The sequence below is a fragment of the Halichoerus grypus genome, chromosome 6 (assembly GCF_964656455.1).
Source record: "Halichoerus grypus chromosome 6, mHalGry1.hap1.1, whole genome shotgun sequence".
Classification (NCBI taxonomy): Eukaryota; Metazoa; Chordata; class Mammalia; order Carnivora; family Phocidae; genus Halichoerus; species Halichoerus grypus.
In genome coordinates, this window is record NC_135717.1 from 25822081 (window position 1) to 25836039 (window position 13959).

The following is a 13959-nucleotide window of genomic DNA, read 5'->3' on the forward strand; positions in this document are numbered from 1 at the left end:
CTGGGTCTCCATTTCCCGTATGTGGGCGTCTCTGTAGGGCTGCTCATGATATGGCAGCTGGCTTCTCCCAGAGTGAATGGTCCAAGACGGACAGAGAGAGACAGAGAAACCAAGGCTGCGGTGTCTTTTAGAACCTTATCTTGGAAGTGGCACACCATTATTTCTGTCATATTCTATTAGTTACACATATCAACCCTGGTATAGCTGTGGGAAGGGACGCCCTGGGAATGTGAATACCAGGAGGTGGGGATCACTGGGGAGTCATCGTGGATGCTGGCCTGATGAAAATTAAGTGAGAGTATGTCTCTCTTCTCAGCTTCATTGATGTTGGGCTTGTCCACGTGACTCGCTTGGGCCAGTGGAATATGTGGGGAAGTGGCATGTCTCCAGGCTAGGTCTTAAGACTCTTTGTATTTCCCCTCACTGCTTTGATCAGAGCTTTTGATCTCTGCCGTAAAGGAACATGCCCTTGGTAGCTTACTGACCTCAGAAGAATCACAGACCCTAGACAAAACTACACAGAACCCAACAGCCTAGATCCAAGTGTAGCGAGATCCAATCTAGAACAGCTGAAACATGGCTGAGCTGCAGGCACGTGAGTAGGATATAAATGTATGTTGTAAGCCACTGAGTGTGGGGGTGGTTTGTGAAGCAGCATTACTGGGACAATTGCTAGCTGATACACTTCTCGGCATTATATTACGTATTTATTTGCATCTGTTTATAGTCTATTGCAAGAATGCAAGCTCCATGAGGGCGGAGACATGGTCTTATTCCCTGCAGTATGCCCAACATCTAGACCAATGCCTGTCTGCCACATAACAGGTCCCCAATAAATACTAGTGAGTGGGGGCGCCCGGGTGGCTCAGTCGTTAAGCGTCGGCCTTCGGCTCGGGTCATGGTCCCAGGGTCCTGGGATCTAGCCCCGCATCGGGCTCCCTGCTCGCAGGAAGCCTGCTTCTCCCTCTCCCACTCCCCCTGCTTGTGTTCCCTCTCTCGCTATGTCTCTCTCTATCAAATAAATAAATAAAATCTTAAAATAAAATAAAAAAAAAAAAAAAAAATACTAGTGAGTGAATATCAGTGAATGAATTGATCTAATTATAGAGCATGCTTGCTTAACCTTTATGCTACACTGCCTTCAAGTTAGCCTAAAAAATTGCAAAGTATTAAAAAAACAATTGTCTTGAACAGGAGTTGTAGGCAGCATATCCTTTACAAAGAAAATGTGACTCGCACCAAGTTGTCTGCCATTGTCTCTGTGCCAGATGCCAACCCTCTTCACCTGGGCCATTTCAGACGTCATCCAGAAGTGACAACCAACCTCTGCCTGAGAACGGAAGTGCTGCTTGAAATGACACCAGCTCACCTGCTTGGGTGGCTGTCCCCAGAGGGAAGCCAGAGAGATGGCTAATGACACACACAAAGGGAGGAAATGTACTCCCCCCCGCCCCCCGCCTTCAACAGCTGCACCAGGAGACACACCTCTCTGGAAAGGAGGAAGAGGAAGTCAAGAAAGCTGTATAGCTGACCAACAATCTAGGGAAGCCAACACTCACAAGAAAGCAGAAGGAAAAAGGCTGGCCCTTAAAGTCACTGATTGTTGGACTTGCTGAGGAAACAGGAATCGATACCAGCTCCTAAAGTTTCCCTCCTGCCATCTCAGGGCTCGCTTTGGGTTGGGAGTATTTTGAATGAGAAAGTGCTTGGTCAAATTCCTACCTGCCAGCTACATTGTAGGGTGTTTTCCTTCAAATACAAATGCTCAGAATAGATGTACGCGTGCTGATGTGGAAAGCTATCCTCAATGCTAGATGAAAGGTAGGATGCAGGCTGCAGAGTGTGAGCCCAAACTTATAAAAGTAAATATCCCATGTTTATAAAAAACACAAGGGCGCCTGGGTGGCTCAGTTGGTTAAGCGACTGCCTTCGGCTCAGGTCATGATCCTGGAGTCCCAGGATCGAGTCCCGCATCGGGCTCCCTGCTCGGCAGGGAGTCTGCTTCTCCCTCTGACCCTCCCCCCTCTCATGTACTCGCTCTCTCTCATTCTCTCTCAAATAAAAATAAATAAAATCTTTAAAAAAAAACACAATATAACATATACACATACATAAATGTTCATATATACGAAAGAAAAAACATTAAAAAATACATGCCAAACTGTTAATAGCGGTTTCGCCTGGGAAACAGGTTTAGAGGACAGGAATGGAGAGTTCCACATTTAACTTTAAAGTAGTACTGAATGTGTTTCTCCAAAATTCATATGGTGAAGCCCTAACCCACAATGTGATGGTATTAGGGGTTGGTAATTAGGATTAGATGAGGTCACCAGGGTAGGATCCTCAGGATGGGATTAGTACCCTCAAAAGAAGAAATCAGAGAGGGGCGCCTGGGTGGCCCAGTTGGTTAAGCGTCTGCCTTCGGCTCAGGTCATGATCTCAGAGTCACGGGATCGAGCCCCATGTCAGGCTCCTTGCTCCAAGGGTGCTTCTCCCTCTCCCTCTGCTCTTCCTCCTGCTCGTGTTCTCACTTGCTCACTCTCTCAAATAAATAAACAAAAATCTTAAAAAAAAAAAGAAGAGGAAGAAATCAGAGAGCTTTTCTTTCTTTCTCTCTCTGCCATGCGTGGACACAGCAAGAAGGAAGCCATGTGCAAGCCAGGAAGGGGGCTCTCGCCAGACACTAACCGTGCTGGCACCTTGATCTTGAGCCTCTCAGCCTCCAGAACCGTAATAAATAAATGTCTGTTACTTCAGCCACCCAGTCTGTGGCATTCTGTTAGAGTAGCCCAAGCTAAGACATTATTTCTATACGGCTTGGTTTTTGTTTACAATGAATATCTGCTATTTTACAATAAAAATATCAACAAAAGACTTTTTTCATACAAAGATGGCCATTCCTTTCCATACCCAAACCAACACGGTGCTCCTTGCAGTATGTGGTGAGGTGGCCAGATGTGGTTGTAAAATGACCTCTTGTTTCATATGGTGTTTGCCCCTGACAAGGGGCCTTCTCTCACTTGCTCTGAGGTGAGGACTGGATGATCAGGAGCTGCCCTGTAATTGTATCCTTGGCACCATGCCTCGGCTTGCCTTGTCCTTTCAGTTACATCAGTGTTTACTTTTTGCAAATGTGCTGACTTAACCCATCTGGCAGAAGATCATGGTCTCCAGCCATGCCCAGTTCTGCCCACATCCCCACTGTCTCGGAAAGGCGTGTGTATTGCACTTCTCATCTCCATCTGTCTGTTGGCGTTCCAGTTACTCTTATACATCAGGCAATCTTCTAATAGCACACATAAAATCGACAGAGAAAGATTGCTCTTTCCATTTGCTCTTGAAAACCTCTCTCATTGGTTTAGGAAATAGAACCTCTGGTACTTTTCAAACAGGAAAGACACGGAGGGATCATTACATCCATACTGATACCGTTCATTCCTGCAGCTAGAGTTCACAGGACACTTTCTCATGGGTTGCCACCAGAAAATATTTTGATCCTTATGATAACCTGGTGAGCTGGACTGGGCAACTATTATTATTCGCAACTTGAAGAGAAAGAAATTGAGATTCCAACGGTTGTGATTTGTCCTGGATCATCCAACTGGTAGGTCGCAAAGTGGATTCCAACTCATTGGTGGGTCTTAAACCTGGCTATATGTTAGCATCACCCGGGGGGAGGGTCTTTTAAAAACTGCCCATCTCCTGTTCTCATCCTGGCCAGTTGAACAAGATCTCAGGGGAATGAGGCCTTGGGTATTAGAATTTAAGAATAAAATCTTTCCAAGGATGACCCTGATACACGGTGAGGCTTGAAACCATTGCAATCCATAGGTATAAATAAGCCAGTCTTCTGTTAAACTCACACGTGTTAATTCATCACCAGGATTGAGAACTCCCTCTTATTGGGGTGTTACAGTGGCAGGCTGCTCGACAATAAAAAGGAAGAGGCTACTGATACACACAACCACGTGGAAGAATTTCAAATGCACCAGGTCCAGTGAAGGAAGCCAGACACAAAGCCTATGTATTTTAGGATTCCACTTACCTGACATTCTGGAAAAGGCAAAACCAAAGAAACAGAAACGGATCAGTGAGTGTCAGAGGCTGGTGGTTGGGGGCAGGGGTTAACTACAGAGGGGCAGCCTGAGGGAATTTTGGGGGATGATATGTTTCTATGCCTTGATTATGGGGGTAGTTATACTGTATGCGTTTGTCAAAATTAAAAGACTATACAAAGGGTAAATTTTATTGTGTGTAACATGTATCTTAATAAACTCGATTAAAACATATGCACACACTTGGGGTGCCTGGATGGCTCAGTCGATTAAGCATCCGACTCTTGAATTCAGCTCCAATCATGATCTCAGGGTCATGAGATCGAGCCCAGCACCAGGCTCTGTGCTGGGCATGGAGCCTGCTTGGGATTCTCTCTCTCCCATTTCCCCTCACCACCACTTTCTTTCTCTCTCACTCTCTTTAAAAAACAAAAACAAACCAAAAAACACATGCACACACAAAATGAGATATTATTACACACCCACTAAAATGGCTAAAATTAAAAAGACTGACCATAACAAGTACAGGTAAGGACATGGAGCAATGGGAACTCTCATACATTTCTAGTAGGAATGCAAAATGGCTTTGTTCTGTTTTGTTTTTAAGAGAGACGGGGTTCTGAGGACAGTCAGACCTGGGCTTAAAACTCTGGCCTTACCACTTATCACTGTGTGATGTTGGGCAAGTGAGTTAGGGTTTCTAAGCCTTGGTTGGTTCATCTACACATGAGATAATAGTAGTACATACTGGCTTACTTTATAGGGTCAGCATAAAGCATAAAGGAGACAATGCTTGTAAAATGCTTACTTCGGTCCCTGGCACATAGCAAGTAACCAAAAATACTAGATTTTGCCTTTTTTTTTTTTTTTAAGATTTATTTACTGATTTTGAGAGAGAGAGAGAGTGCACAAGCAGGGGGAGGGGCAGAGGGAGAGGGAAAGAATCTCAAGCAGACTCCCCGCTGAGTGGGAAGCCAGATGTGGGGCTTGATCCCAGGACACTAAGATCATGAGCTGAAATCAAGATTCGGCTGTTTAACCCTGAGCCACCCAGGCACCCCTAGATTTTGCTATTTTTTTTTAAAGATTTTTATTAATTTATTTGACAGAGAGAGAGAGAGAGAGAATGGGCACGCACACACAAGCAGGGGGACTGGCAGGCAGAGGGAGAGGGAGAAGCAGGCTCCCCGCTGAGCAGGGATCCCAGGACCCTGGGATCATGACCTGAGCCAAAGGCAGATGCTTAACTGACTGAGCCACCCAGGTGTCCCAGATTTTGCTATTCTTAATATTATTATCATTCTTCTTGTTATCGCTGCCTCTGAACTCATCAAGGGACAGATGAGCTCTGTTTGTAAAGTACCCAGCACAGTTCTTGGCAAGCATTAGATTCTCAGTACACGTTTGTCAAATAAAAGAGTGAACAAATGGAGTCACATATCAATGGAAGGCGTAAGGCCTCTATTTGAGTGGAACTGGCAGAAGAGTTGATGGCAGCCATCCTTGGGAGCATTCCACTTCAAATGCTAGAGGTCTAATATCAGAATCCTCAGCTTAAAATCAAGACCCCTACAATGCTGAGAAGTTCAGGAGTTTTCTTCCACTCAATCACTGGGACTTGTAAAGGTGGCCTTGACCTCCCTAACCGTTTATAAACATTCTCCATGTGTTAGAAAATTGCTCAAAACCAATTTCACCACGTAGGATTCACAAATACCTCCAAGATAGCCCGAAGGAAAGGGCTCTTTGGGATTTGATCTTCTGGTTGGGAAGGTAAGGTGAAACAGACTGAAACTATATCCATGGGCCAGCAAACACCAAGATGATCCCACAAGAAGATAAATCTTTCCATGTGGAGCTCCCACTAGAGGAACCCGGGGCAGAGATTGCTTATCAAATCACGAAGGTCATGACCAGCCCCTCTGAGGCTACTGAGACATGGCTGTGCACCACCAAGAGGAAAACGGGGGGTAATTTGATGCAGGGCCCCATTTTTAGCATTCCTTTTGCACAATACAATGTCTGACTTTTGCCAGCAAAGTCTGCCCACCTGCCAGCAGATATCAACACTCAGAAGAGAAATTCCAAACCAAGGAAATCTTTTCTGTCCGATACTCAGATGAACTAAAGATACTCAGATGAACTAAAGATACCCAGTGAGCCTTCGGCTGATGCTGTCCTTTCAAGCCTGCTTGGGGGATCGTAATTTCCCGTAGCACACTTCATTTCTTCACATTATGAGTCTTGGTGCAGAGGTAGTTCACAAAGGGCAATGCTAAAATGAATACACTTTTCCCAAGCGTAATCTCTGGGGGATTAACGAGCACAGCTGTTGAGTTCGAGGATCCTGGGACAAAAGCACCTCCTCACAGAAGTCTCTGTTTAAGCGCCTGTGTAAATCCCAGAGAAGGGCTTTGAAAATGGAACAAAAACAGTTTGTTCTTCTTTGTTTTCAAATGCCCTCATTAGAGAGATCATTTAAGGGATTCAGTTATTCACTAAAATACTTATTATGTACCTAGTCTGTGCCAGACAGTGTTCTAGGGGCTGGGGATATGGGATGAACAAGTCAAGCAACTTCTATCCTTCTGGAGCTCGCATTCTGGTCAGGGTGACAGGCAATGGACAAACAAACGAATATCCAATATAATGTCAGGTAATTGGTAAGTGATAGGCAGAAAAAAAAGCATAGTAAGAGGCTAGAGAATGATGAGTGGGTGCTGTTTTTGAAAGGGTAAGCAGGAGAGACATTCAAGAAGAATCCTGAATGAAGCAAGAGAAGGTACCATGATTGAGAGTTGCCAAGCATAAAGAACAAACAGCAAGGGCAAAGGCCCTGAGGCAGGAGCATGCTTGGTGTTCCTGAGGAACTACAAGAAGGCTACTAGCTGGCTTTTTAAAAAGATGCCCTGGGGGTGCCTGGCTGACCCAGTTGGCAGAGCATGAAACTCTTGATCTCGGGGTTGCTTGAGTTCAAGCCCCATATTAGGTGTAAAGCTTACTTAAAAAAAAAAAAAAAAAAAAGATGCACCATGAAGTAAGATGGAACCAGTAATAATAATAAAATGATAACAGTAACAACAACAACAGCTAATATTTATTGTGGATTTACTATGTGCCTGGCATTGTGCAAGGCCCAAATGTGGACTAACCATCCGATTCCATCTTCATAGATGGGAACCATTAATAGTCCCATTTTACAAGCAGGAAACTGTCATTCAGAAGTTACATAACCCACCCAAAGTCATCAATAAATAGATCTGTCTGCTGGTAGAGTCCATATTATTAACAAGTGGCCATAGGGTATGGTTTACACAGAATAAAACAAGTCTTTCCACTCAGCCACAACTTTCAAGAACAAGAAAGTTAAGGCTAATGATGAGATCTTCAAGTGATCTTTCAAAAGCAATTTTTGTTTTTGGTCACGCCTAACATCCCAGCCTGCGCCTGAAGTGGACAAAAATTTCTCTTCCTCTAAGTACAGAGCCTCAACTTGGAATTTCTGCTTTCTGCAGAAAAATATGGGAGGAACCACAAAACTTTTTCTTTGTATTCTTTGAAGAGTCTTTTCACAGTTGCTTGGTTTTTATCTTGGGCTGTTTTCATCACCCATTTCCTACCTAACTATATAGGTCTTAAATAGAAAGGAGTGGTTTTTTGGAGGGAAAAATCAAGTTAAATCAAATCAAACACAGTTGAACAGCCATCTCTTGCTTTTTCTTTTTTTTATAAATTGTGGTAAAATATACTTAACATAAAATTTACCGCCTTAACCATTTTTTTTTTAAGATTTTATTTATTTGACAGAGAGAGACACAGCGAGAGAGGGAACACAAGGAGGGAGAGTGGGAAAGGGAGAAACAGGCTTCCCACCAAGCAGGGAGCCCAATGCGGGCTCCATCCCAAGACCCTGAGATCATGACCTGAGCCGAAGTCAGATGCTTAACGACTGAGCCACCCAGGAGCCCCCACCCTACCCATTTTTAAGGGTATGGTACAGTGGTATTAAGTCCACTCACATTGTTGTGCAAAATCACCAGCATCCTTCCCCAGGACTCTTTGCATCTTGTAAAACTAAAACTCTGTAACCATTGAACACTAACTCCCCATTTACCCTCTCCCCAGCCCCTGGCCACCACCCTTATACTTTCTATCTTTATGATTCTTACTATTCTAACTACCTCATCTAAATGGACTCATACAGTATTTGTCTTTTCGTGACTGGCTTATTTCACTTAGCCTTATCCACGTTGTAGCATATGACAGATTCCTTTCCTTTTTAAGGTGGAGTAATATTACATTGCACGTATATACCACATTTTCCTTATCCATTTATGTGTCGATGGACACTTGAGGTGCTTCCACGGTTTAGGTCGTGCCAATAATGCTATGAACACGATATACAAATGTCTATTCAAGACCCCACTTTCATTCTTTCGGAACTCACACCACTTTTTATTTAGAATCTTCAGAATGCTCTGAAGAGGGAAATGCCAATATTCCTCCCCTGCCTTTTAAACTGCCGGCTGATCCAATGGGTTTTCTCTAGTGAAGTCTAACACATGTGCTGTGAAAGGCTTTCTTTGTTCGTGAAATCAAACCGTACTCCAAATGACTTGTGGTCTGTTATTTCTTGTTAATTAAGACTGTAACAGGAGAGCTATAGGCAAAATAATCAAACTTCCTTGCAACCTAAAATATTTGAGCATAAATACCTAGATCTTTTCTAAACACACACAAACACACACACACACACACACCCCTAAAAAGGCTCAGGAATAATAGTCTAATGATGCCAAATTTGAACTAAAGAGGAAAAGGGTACAAAAAGTATCATGGTTGAATGTAGGTTTCCAAGTCTTTATTTAAATAATGTTTTTATTCTTCTGTAAAAACAATATATTCTTTGTAGGTAATTTGAAAAATAGAAAAAAGCAGAGGGCAAAAATGTCACCCCTTATCCTATCTCTGAACAACTACAATATTATTTTATATATTTGTTTCTAGTGGACTATCTACATATCCATATATTTTTTAAAATATTTTATTTATTTATTTGACAGAGAGAGACAAAGCAAGAGAGGGAACACAAGCTGGGGGAGTGGGAGAGGGAGAAGCAGGCTTCCCGCGGAGCAGGGAGCCTGATGCGGGGCTCGATCCCAGGACCCTGGGATCCTGACCTGAGCCGAAAGCAGATGCTTAACGACTGAGCCACCCAGGTGCCCCTACATATCCATATTTTTAACATAATTATAAATAATCTACATATAAGACATTTTATTCTTTCTTCACCTAATATACTATGGCAATCTCCATCTTGTTACTATGCTCTGTTTATTTTGTGTTGACATAATAGTCCATTGAGTAAATGCCCAGTATTTATTTTATAATTACTATGTTATTGAATATTATTTGTTTTACATTTTACTTAATCTAAAATTTGCCGCACGCTTTCAGGAAGAAAACTCTGATTCTGGTAGAGCTTCTAGATCGTATCACAGATACAATCTTCACTTATCCAGCCTCTAGCTATCAGAATAGGTCAAGAGATACGTAGGCCAGTGGGATTAAAAGAAAGATAAAACAAGTGGTCATTCAGTCACCACTTCCCAGGCTTCTTCTAGTCTCAGAGGTCTGCTGTATTGGTAGCAAATGGTACTCCCCAGACAGAGTTGTGCAGTGGACAACCCATACAACTGGACACATGTTTTTACCTGTTTATACACTCCTGCACAGTGTCCATGCAACTCCAATATCCTTAGACGTACTTCATGGTGCCAATCTCTTACTTCTTCCCCTCTTCACTCTCCCAACAAGACCAAGGCACACTTGTATATATTGCTGGTACATGTAAATAGGTCTAGAGGCTAGTCTCCAGCCTCTCTAGAGGGTAATATAGCAATAATTGGCAAAACTCTGAAAAAAGGTGCTTACTTTTTGAGCCATCAATTCCACTTCTAGGAATTAACCTTATAAAGAGAATCAGTTAAGTGTTCAAGGACATATGAACAAGGATGTTTTCATAATATGTTTTGTATAGAAGAGAAAACTGGAATGTCTAACGCTGGTTAAATAAATTACGGATCACAGAGCCATTACAATTTGTGAGACAGATCTTTGTGTACTGACAAAAAAGGAGATCCCCAGTTTATCACTAAGGGGAAAAAGCAGGCATAAAACAGTGTTGGCCTCACAATTTTGCTTTAAAAAATTCCTATATGAACAGGAAAAATTCTAGAAGGATGAATACATTAACATTTTTTAAAAAACTTCTATGTATTATCCTTTTTTCCACAATGGAAATGTATTACTTAAACAATAAAAATAATAGATATGTTTTAAAAATTTTGCTCCTTGGGGTAGGCTTCCCCTCTCCAGCTACAAGCAAGTCGATATAGGACACAGTCTTTCCCTGGGACAAAGTGGAATGGTTTCTTTGCACGAGTGGACCCAGATTTTTATTTTGTGCCAATATCCTCCTTCATGTGCAAGTAATCAAGAGTCTAGAACTTTTTGTCTTGAAAACAATCATTGTCAGGACTCTAGATTGTGACAGAAATCCATCTGGAAGAGACTCACTGGCACCGCTAAATCCAGGTGCTCCACGGCCTTCAAGGCTCAGCCCCCTCCTGGCTCCCAGCTCCCTTGCCTCTGCAGTCACTCTTCTGTCAGGTTCTTTACTCAGTGGCAAGATGTTTGCAGACAGCCTGGCCTCCCAGCTACCCCCATGCAAAGCAAGCTGCTCTGTCTCAACATCTCCTGTGAGATCCCAGGATGGTTTCACTAGGTGTGACTGGCCTGATTTAGGTCCCTAGCCCATCACGAACTAATCCCTGTAGCCAGAGGGATGCGATATTCTAGTGTTCGAGCTGGCAGAGACCCACCTCTACAGCCAGGGGGAGAGGGACTGTCCAACTCTAAACCTGTACTCTTTGTTTATAGCAAGCTGTTTCTCCTCGGGGCGCCTCATCCACCCCAGCTCACTGCACAATAGACAAAGGTATAAGTGCACAGATTCTCATTGTTCTCTGCAGGTGGAAATCGGGATCGCCAGTCTTTTTTTTTTTTTTTTTTTTGCGAAGCCACAAAGGGGCTGCTGGTGCAACCTTGCACTGTATTGTTCACCAAATGAACAAAAACAGTAATGATTGATGGCCTTTGTGATTGTCAGCTGTCACAGTGCCTGGAGGGGGCGTTGATCCTGGGAGGAGGGGAGACTGTATGCCACCCTGGAGTCTAGGCTGAGTTAGACAGAATAAAATAAAACAAATGGGCAGAAAGCATAAAACACCAGAAGCTTATTTAGACAGAATCAATATTCAGTGGATTTATCTGGTCTCTGCCTCCTAAATCATTAAAGAAATTTCAATCCTTATGGCCCATGGGAACCTCATTTGAACTTCATAGTTAAAATAGAGAGCAGAGTTTTCTCTATTCACGGTTACCTGTAACATCCAGTGTTTCAGCAGCAGAAAGGCACCACTGATGTGGTAATGCAGCTTATCACCAATCACACTTCAGAGAGTGTTCAGAGGACCAGATTCATTCACAATATCCAAACAGCTTTTTAAAAAAACATTCAGTTTTGCATGTTGAAACAATCTGGCTTTCTAACCATTCGTTAACCTAGTATTTTGGAAAAAAGGAACAAGACCGTGTCTACTTTAACAGATGTGCTTAACATCTAGTAATAACTACCAGGAACCTATTTATAAGGCTAATTATAAAGTCAAAGCTACCAAGAATGGTTCACCACACATAGCTTTTCATACCACATGACATTTCTTTTAATGTGGTCGGTTAAAATATATTTTTATGAGATGTCCAGCTAGTTTCATGATAACAAGTGAGGATGTCAGATTTCTGGATTTTAAAACTTCCTGTCACAAGAATATTATTCAGTCTTTCTTTTTTTTTTTTTTTTAAAGATTTTATTTATTTATTTGACAGAGAGAGACAGCGAGAGAGGGAACACAAGCAGGGGGAGCAGGAGAGGGAGAAGCAGCTTCCTGCTGAGTAGGGAGCCCGATGTGGGGCTCGATCCCAGGACTCTGGGACCATGACCTGAGCCGAAGGCAGAGGCTTAACGACTGAGCCACCTGGGCGCCCCGAATATTATTCAGTCTTAAAGATGAAGGAAGTTCTGACACATGTGACAATATAGATGAATCTTGAGGACATTAAGCGAAATAAGCCAGTCACAAAAGGACAAATACTGTATGACTGCATTTCTATGAGGTATCTAGGTAGTCAAACCATAGAGACAGAAAGTAAAAGGGTGGCTGCCAGGGGCTGGGGGAAGGAGGGCATGGGGAGCAGTTATTGTTTGGTGGGGACAGAGTTTCAGTTTAGAAAGATGAAAGAAAGTTCTAGAAATGGACGGTGGTGATGGCTGCCCAACAGTGTGAATATGCTTAATGTCACTTTACAACTAAAAATGGTTAAAATGGTAAATTTCATGGTATGTATAGTTTACCATACAAAACAATTTTGTGGGGGGCTATATTTTTCCCTCACAGTGTTTAAGACAGTACAAGTAACAGTTTTCATTAATTGCAAACCCTTCATGCAAAGTGCAATAAAACTACATGGGAGTGTGTAAGGAGAGAGAGTTTGTGCAAGGGCTGCCTGTGACGGAACACTTCACGGATTTCTGAAAATCCCTTTTTCTGGTCTTAGGATGTTTCGTTGTTATAAAACCAGGCCAAGGGGCACCTGGGTGGCTCAGGTGGTTAAGTATCTGCCTTCGGCTCAGGTCATGATCTCCAGGTCCTGGGATCGAGCCCCGCATCAGGCTCCCAGATCAGCGGGGAGTCTGCTTCTCCCTCTCCCTCTGCCTCTCCCCTTGCTTGTGCTCTGTCTCTCTGTCTCTCTTAAGTGAATGAATAAAATCTTAAAAAAAAAGGCCAAAAATTAAGAACTTGTGTCAGAAGAACACATGGTTAAAAGGTGTAAAATGGCTTGCTTTGTATTTTTTCCCATAATTATTCATTCATTTGTTTGCTTACACATAATTTACATAACATAAAATTCACCCCTTTTACAGTTTACAGTTCAGTGGTGTTTATTCACAGTTGTACCACCATTTCCATCACCTAATTCCAGAACATTTCTATCACCCAAAACAATGCCATTAGCAGTCACTCCCCGTGCCACTCTTCCTCGGGTCCCTGACCACCACTAATCTGGTTTCTGTCTAGGGATTTACCTATTCTGGACATTTTATTTAAATGGAATATGTGGCCTTTTATGTCTGGTTCCTTCTATTTAGCATAAAGTGTTCAAGTTTCATCTACCTCGTAGCGTGTATCAGTACTTCATTCCTTTTTATGGCTGAGTAACGTTCCACATTGTACATATCCATTCATCAGTTGGTGGATGTTTCGATTGTTTCCCACATTTTGGCTATTGTGAATAATGCTTACATGAACATTCATGTACAGGTGTTTGTATGGACAGATGCTTTCAATTATCTTAAACATATACCTAGGAGTAGGATTGCTGAGTCATGGAGCGGTGACTCAATGTTTAGATTTTTGACAAACTGCCAAACTGCTTTCCAAAGTGACTTTTCCCATTTCTCGCCAGCAGTGTGCGAGCCCTTCCAAGATCTCTACATTCTCGCCAACGCTGTTATTGCCTTTTGGATCCTAGCCATGCTGGTGGATGTGAAGTGGCATCTCACCGTGGTTTTGCTTTGCATTTCCTACAACTTTTCATGTGCCTCTTGGCCATTTGCATATATTCTTTGAAGAAGTGTCTATTCGAATCCCTTGCCAGTTTTGTAATTGAGTTATTTGTCGGGCTGTGAGAATTCTTTATATATTTGGGATATTAGACCCTTATCTGATACATGATTTGCAAACATTTTCTTCCATTCTGTGTTTTGTCTTTTCGTTCACTT

General features: G+C 42.6%; 1 protein-coding gene across 7 annotated transcripts in view; it reads right to left on the minus strand.

Moving 5' to 3' along the window:
* IQCK (IQ motif containing K) overlaps nt 1-13959 on the minus strand; it is a 136179-nt gene that overhangs the window by 58751 nt on the left and 63469 nt on the right. Inside the window, exon 8 of one of the 7 annotated variants that reach the window (XM_078074760.1) lies at nt 12022-12225. The exons of the other annotated variants lie outside the window; for them this stretch is intronic. Coding sequence (XP_077930886.1) covers nt 12181-12225 — 45 coding nt within the window. The 3' untranslated portion in view covers nt 12022-12180. Of the gene's footprint in view, nt 1-12021; nt 12226-13959 lie in introns of those variants that run through there. 7 annotated transcript variants of the gene reach the window in all.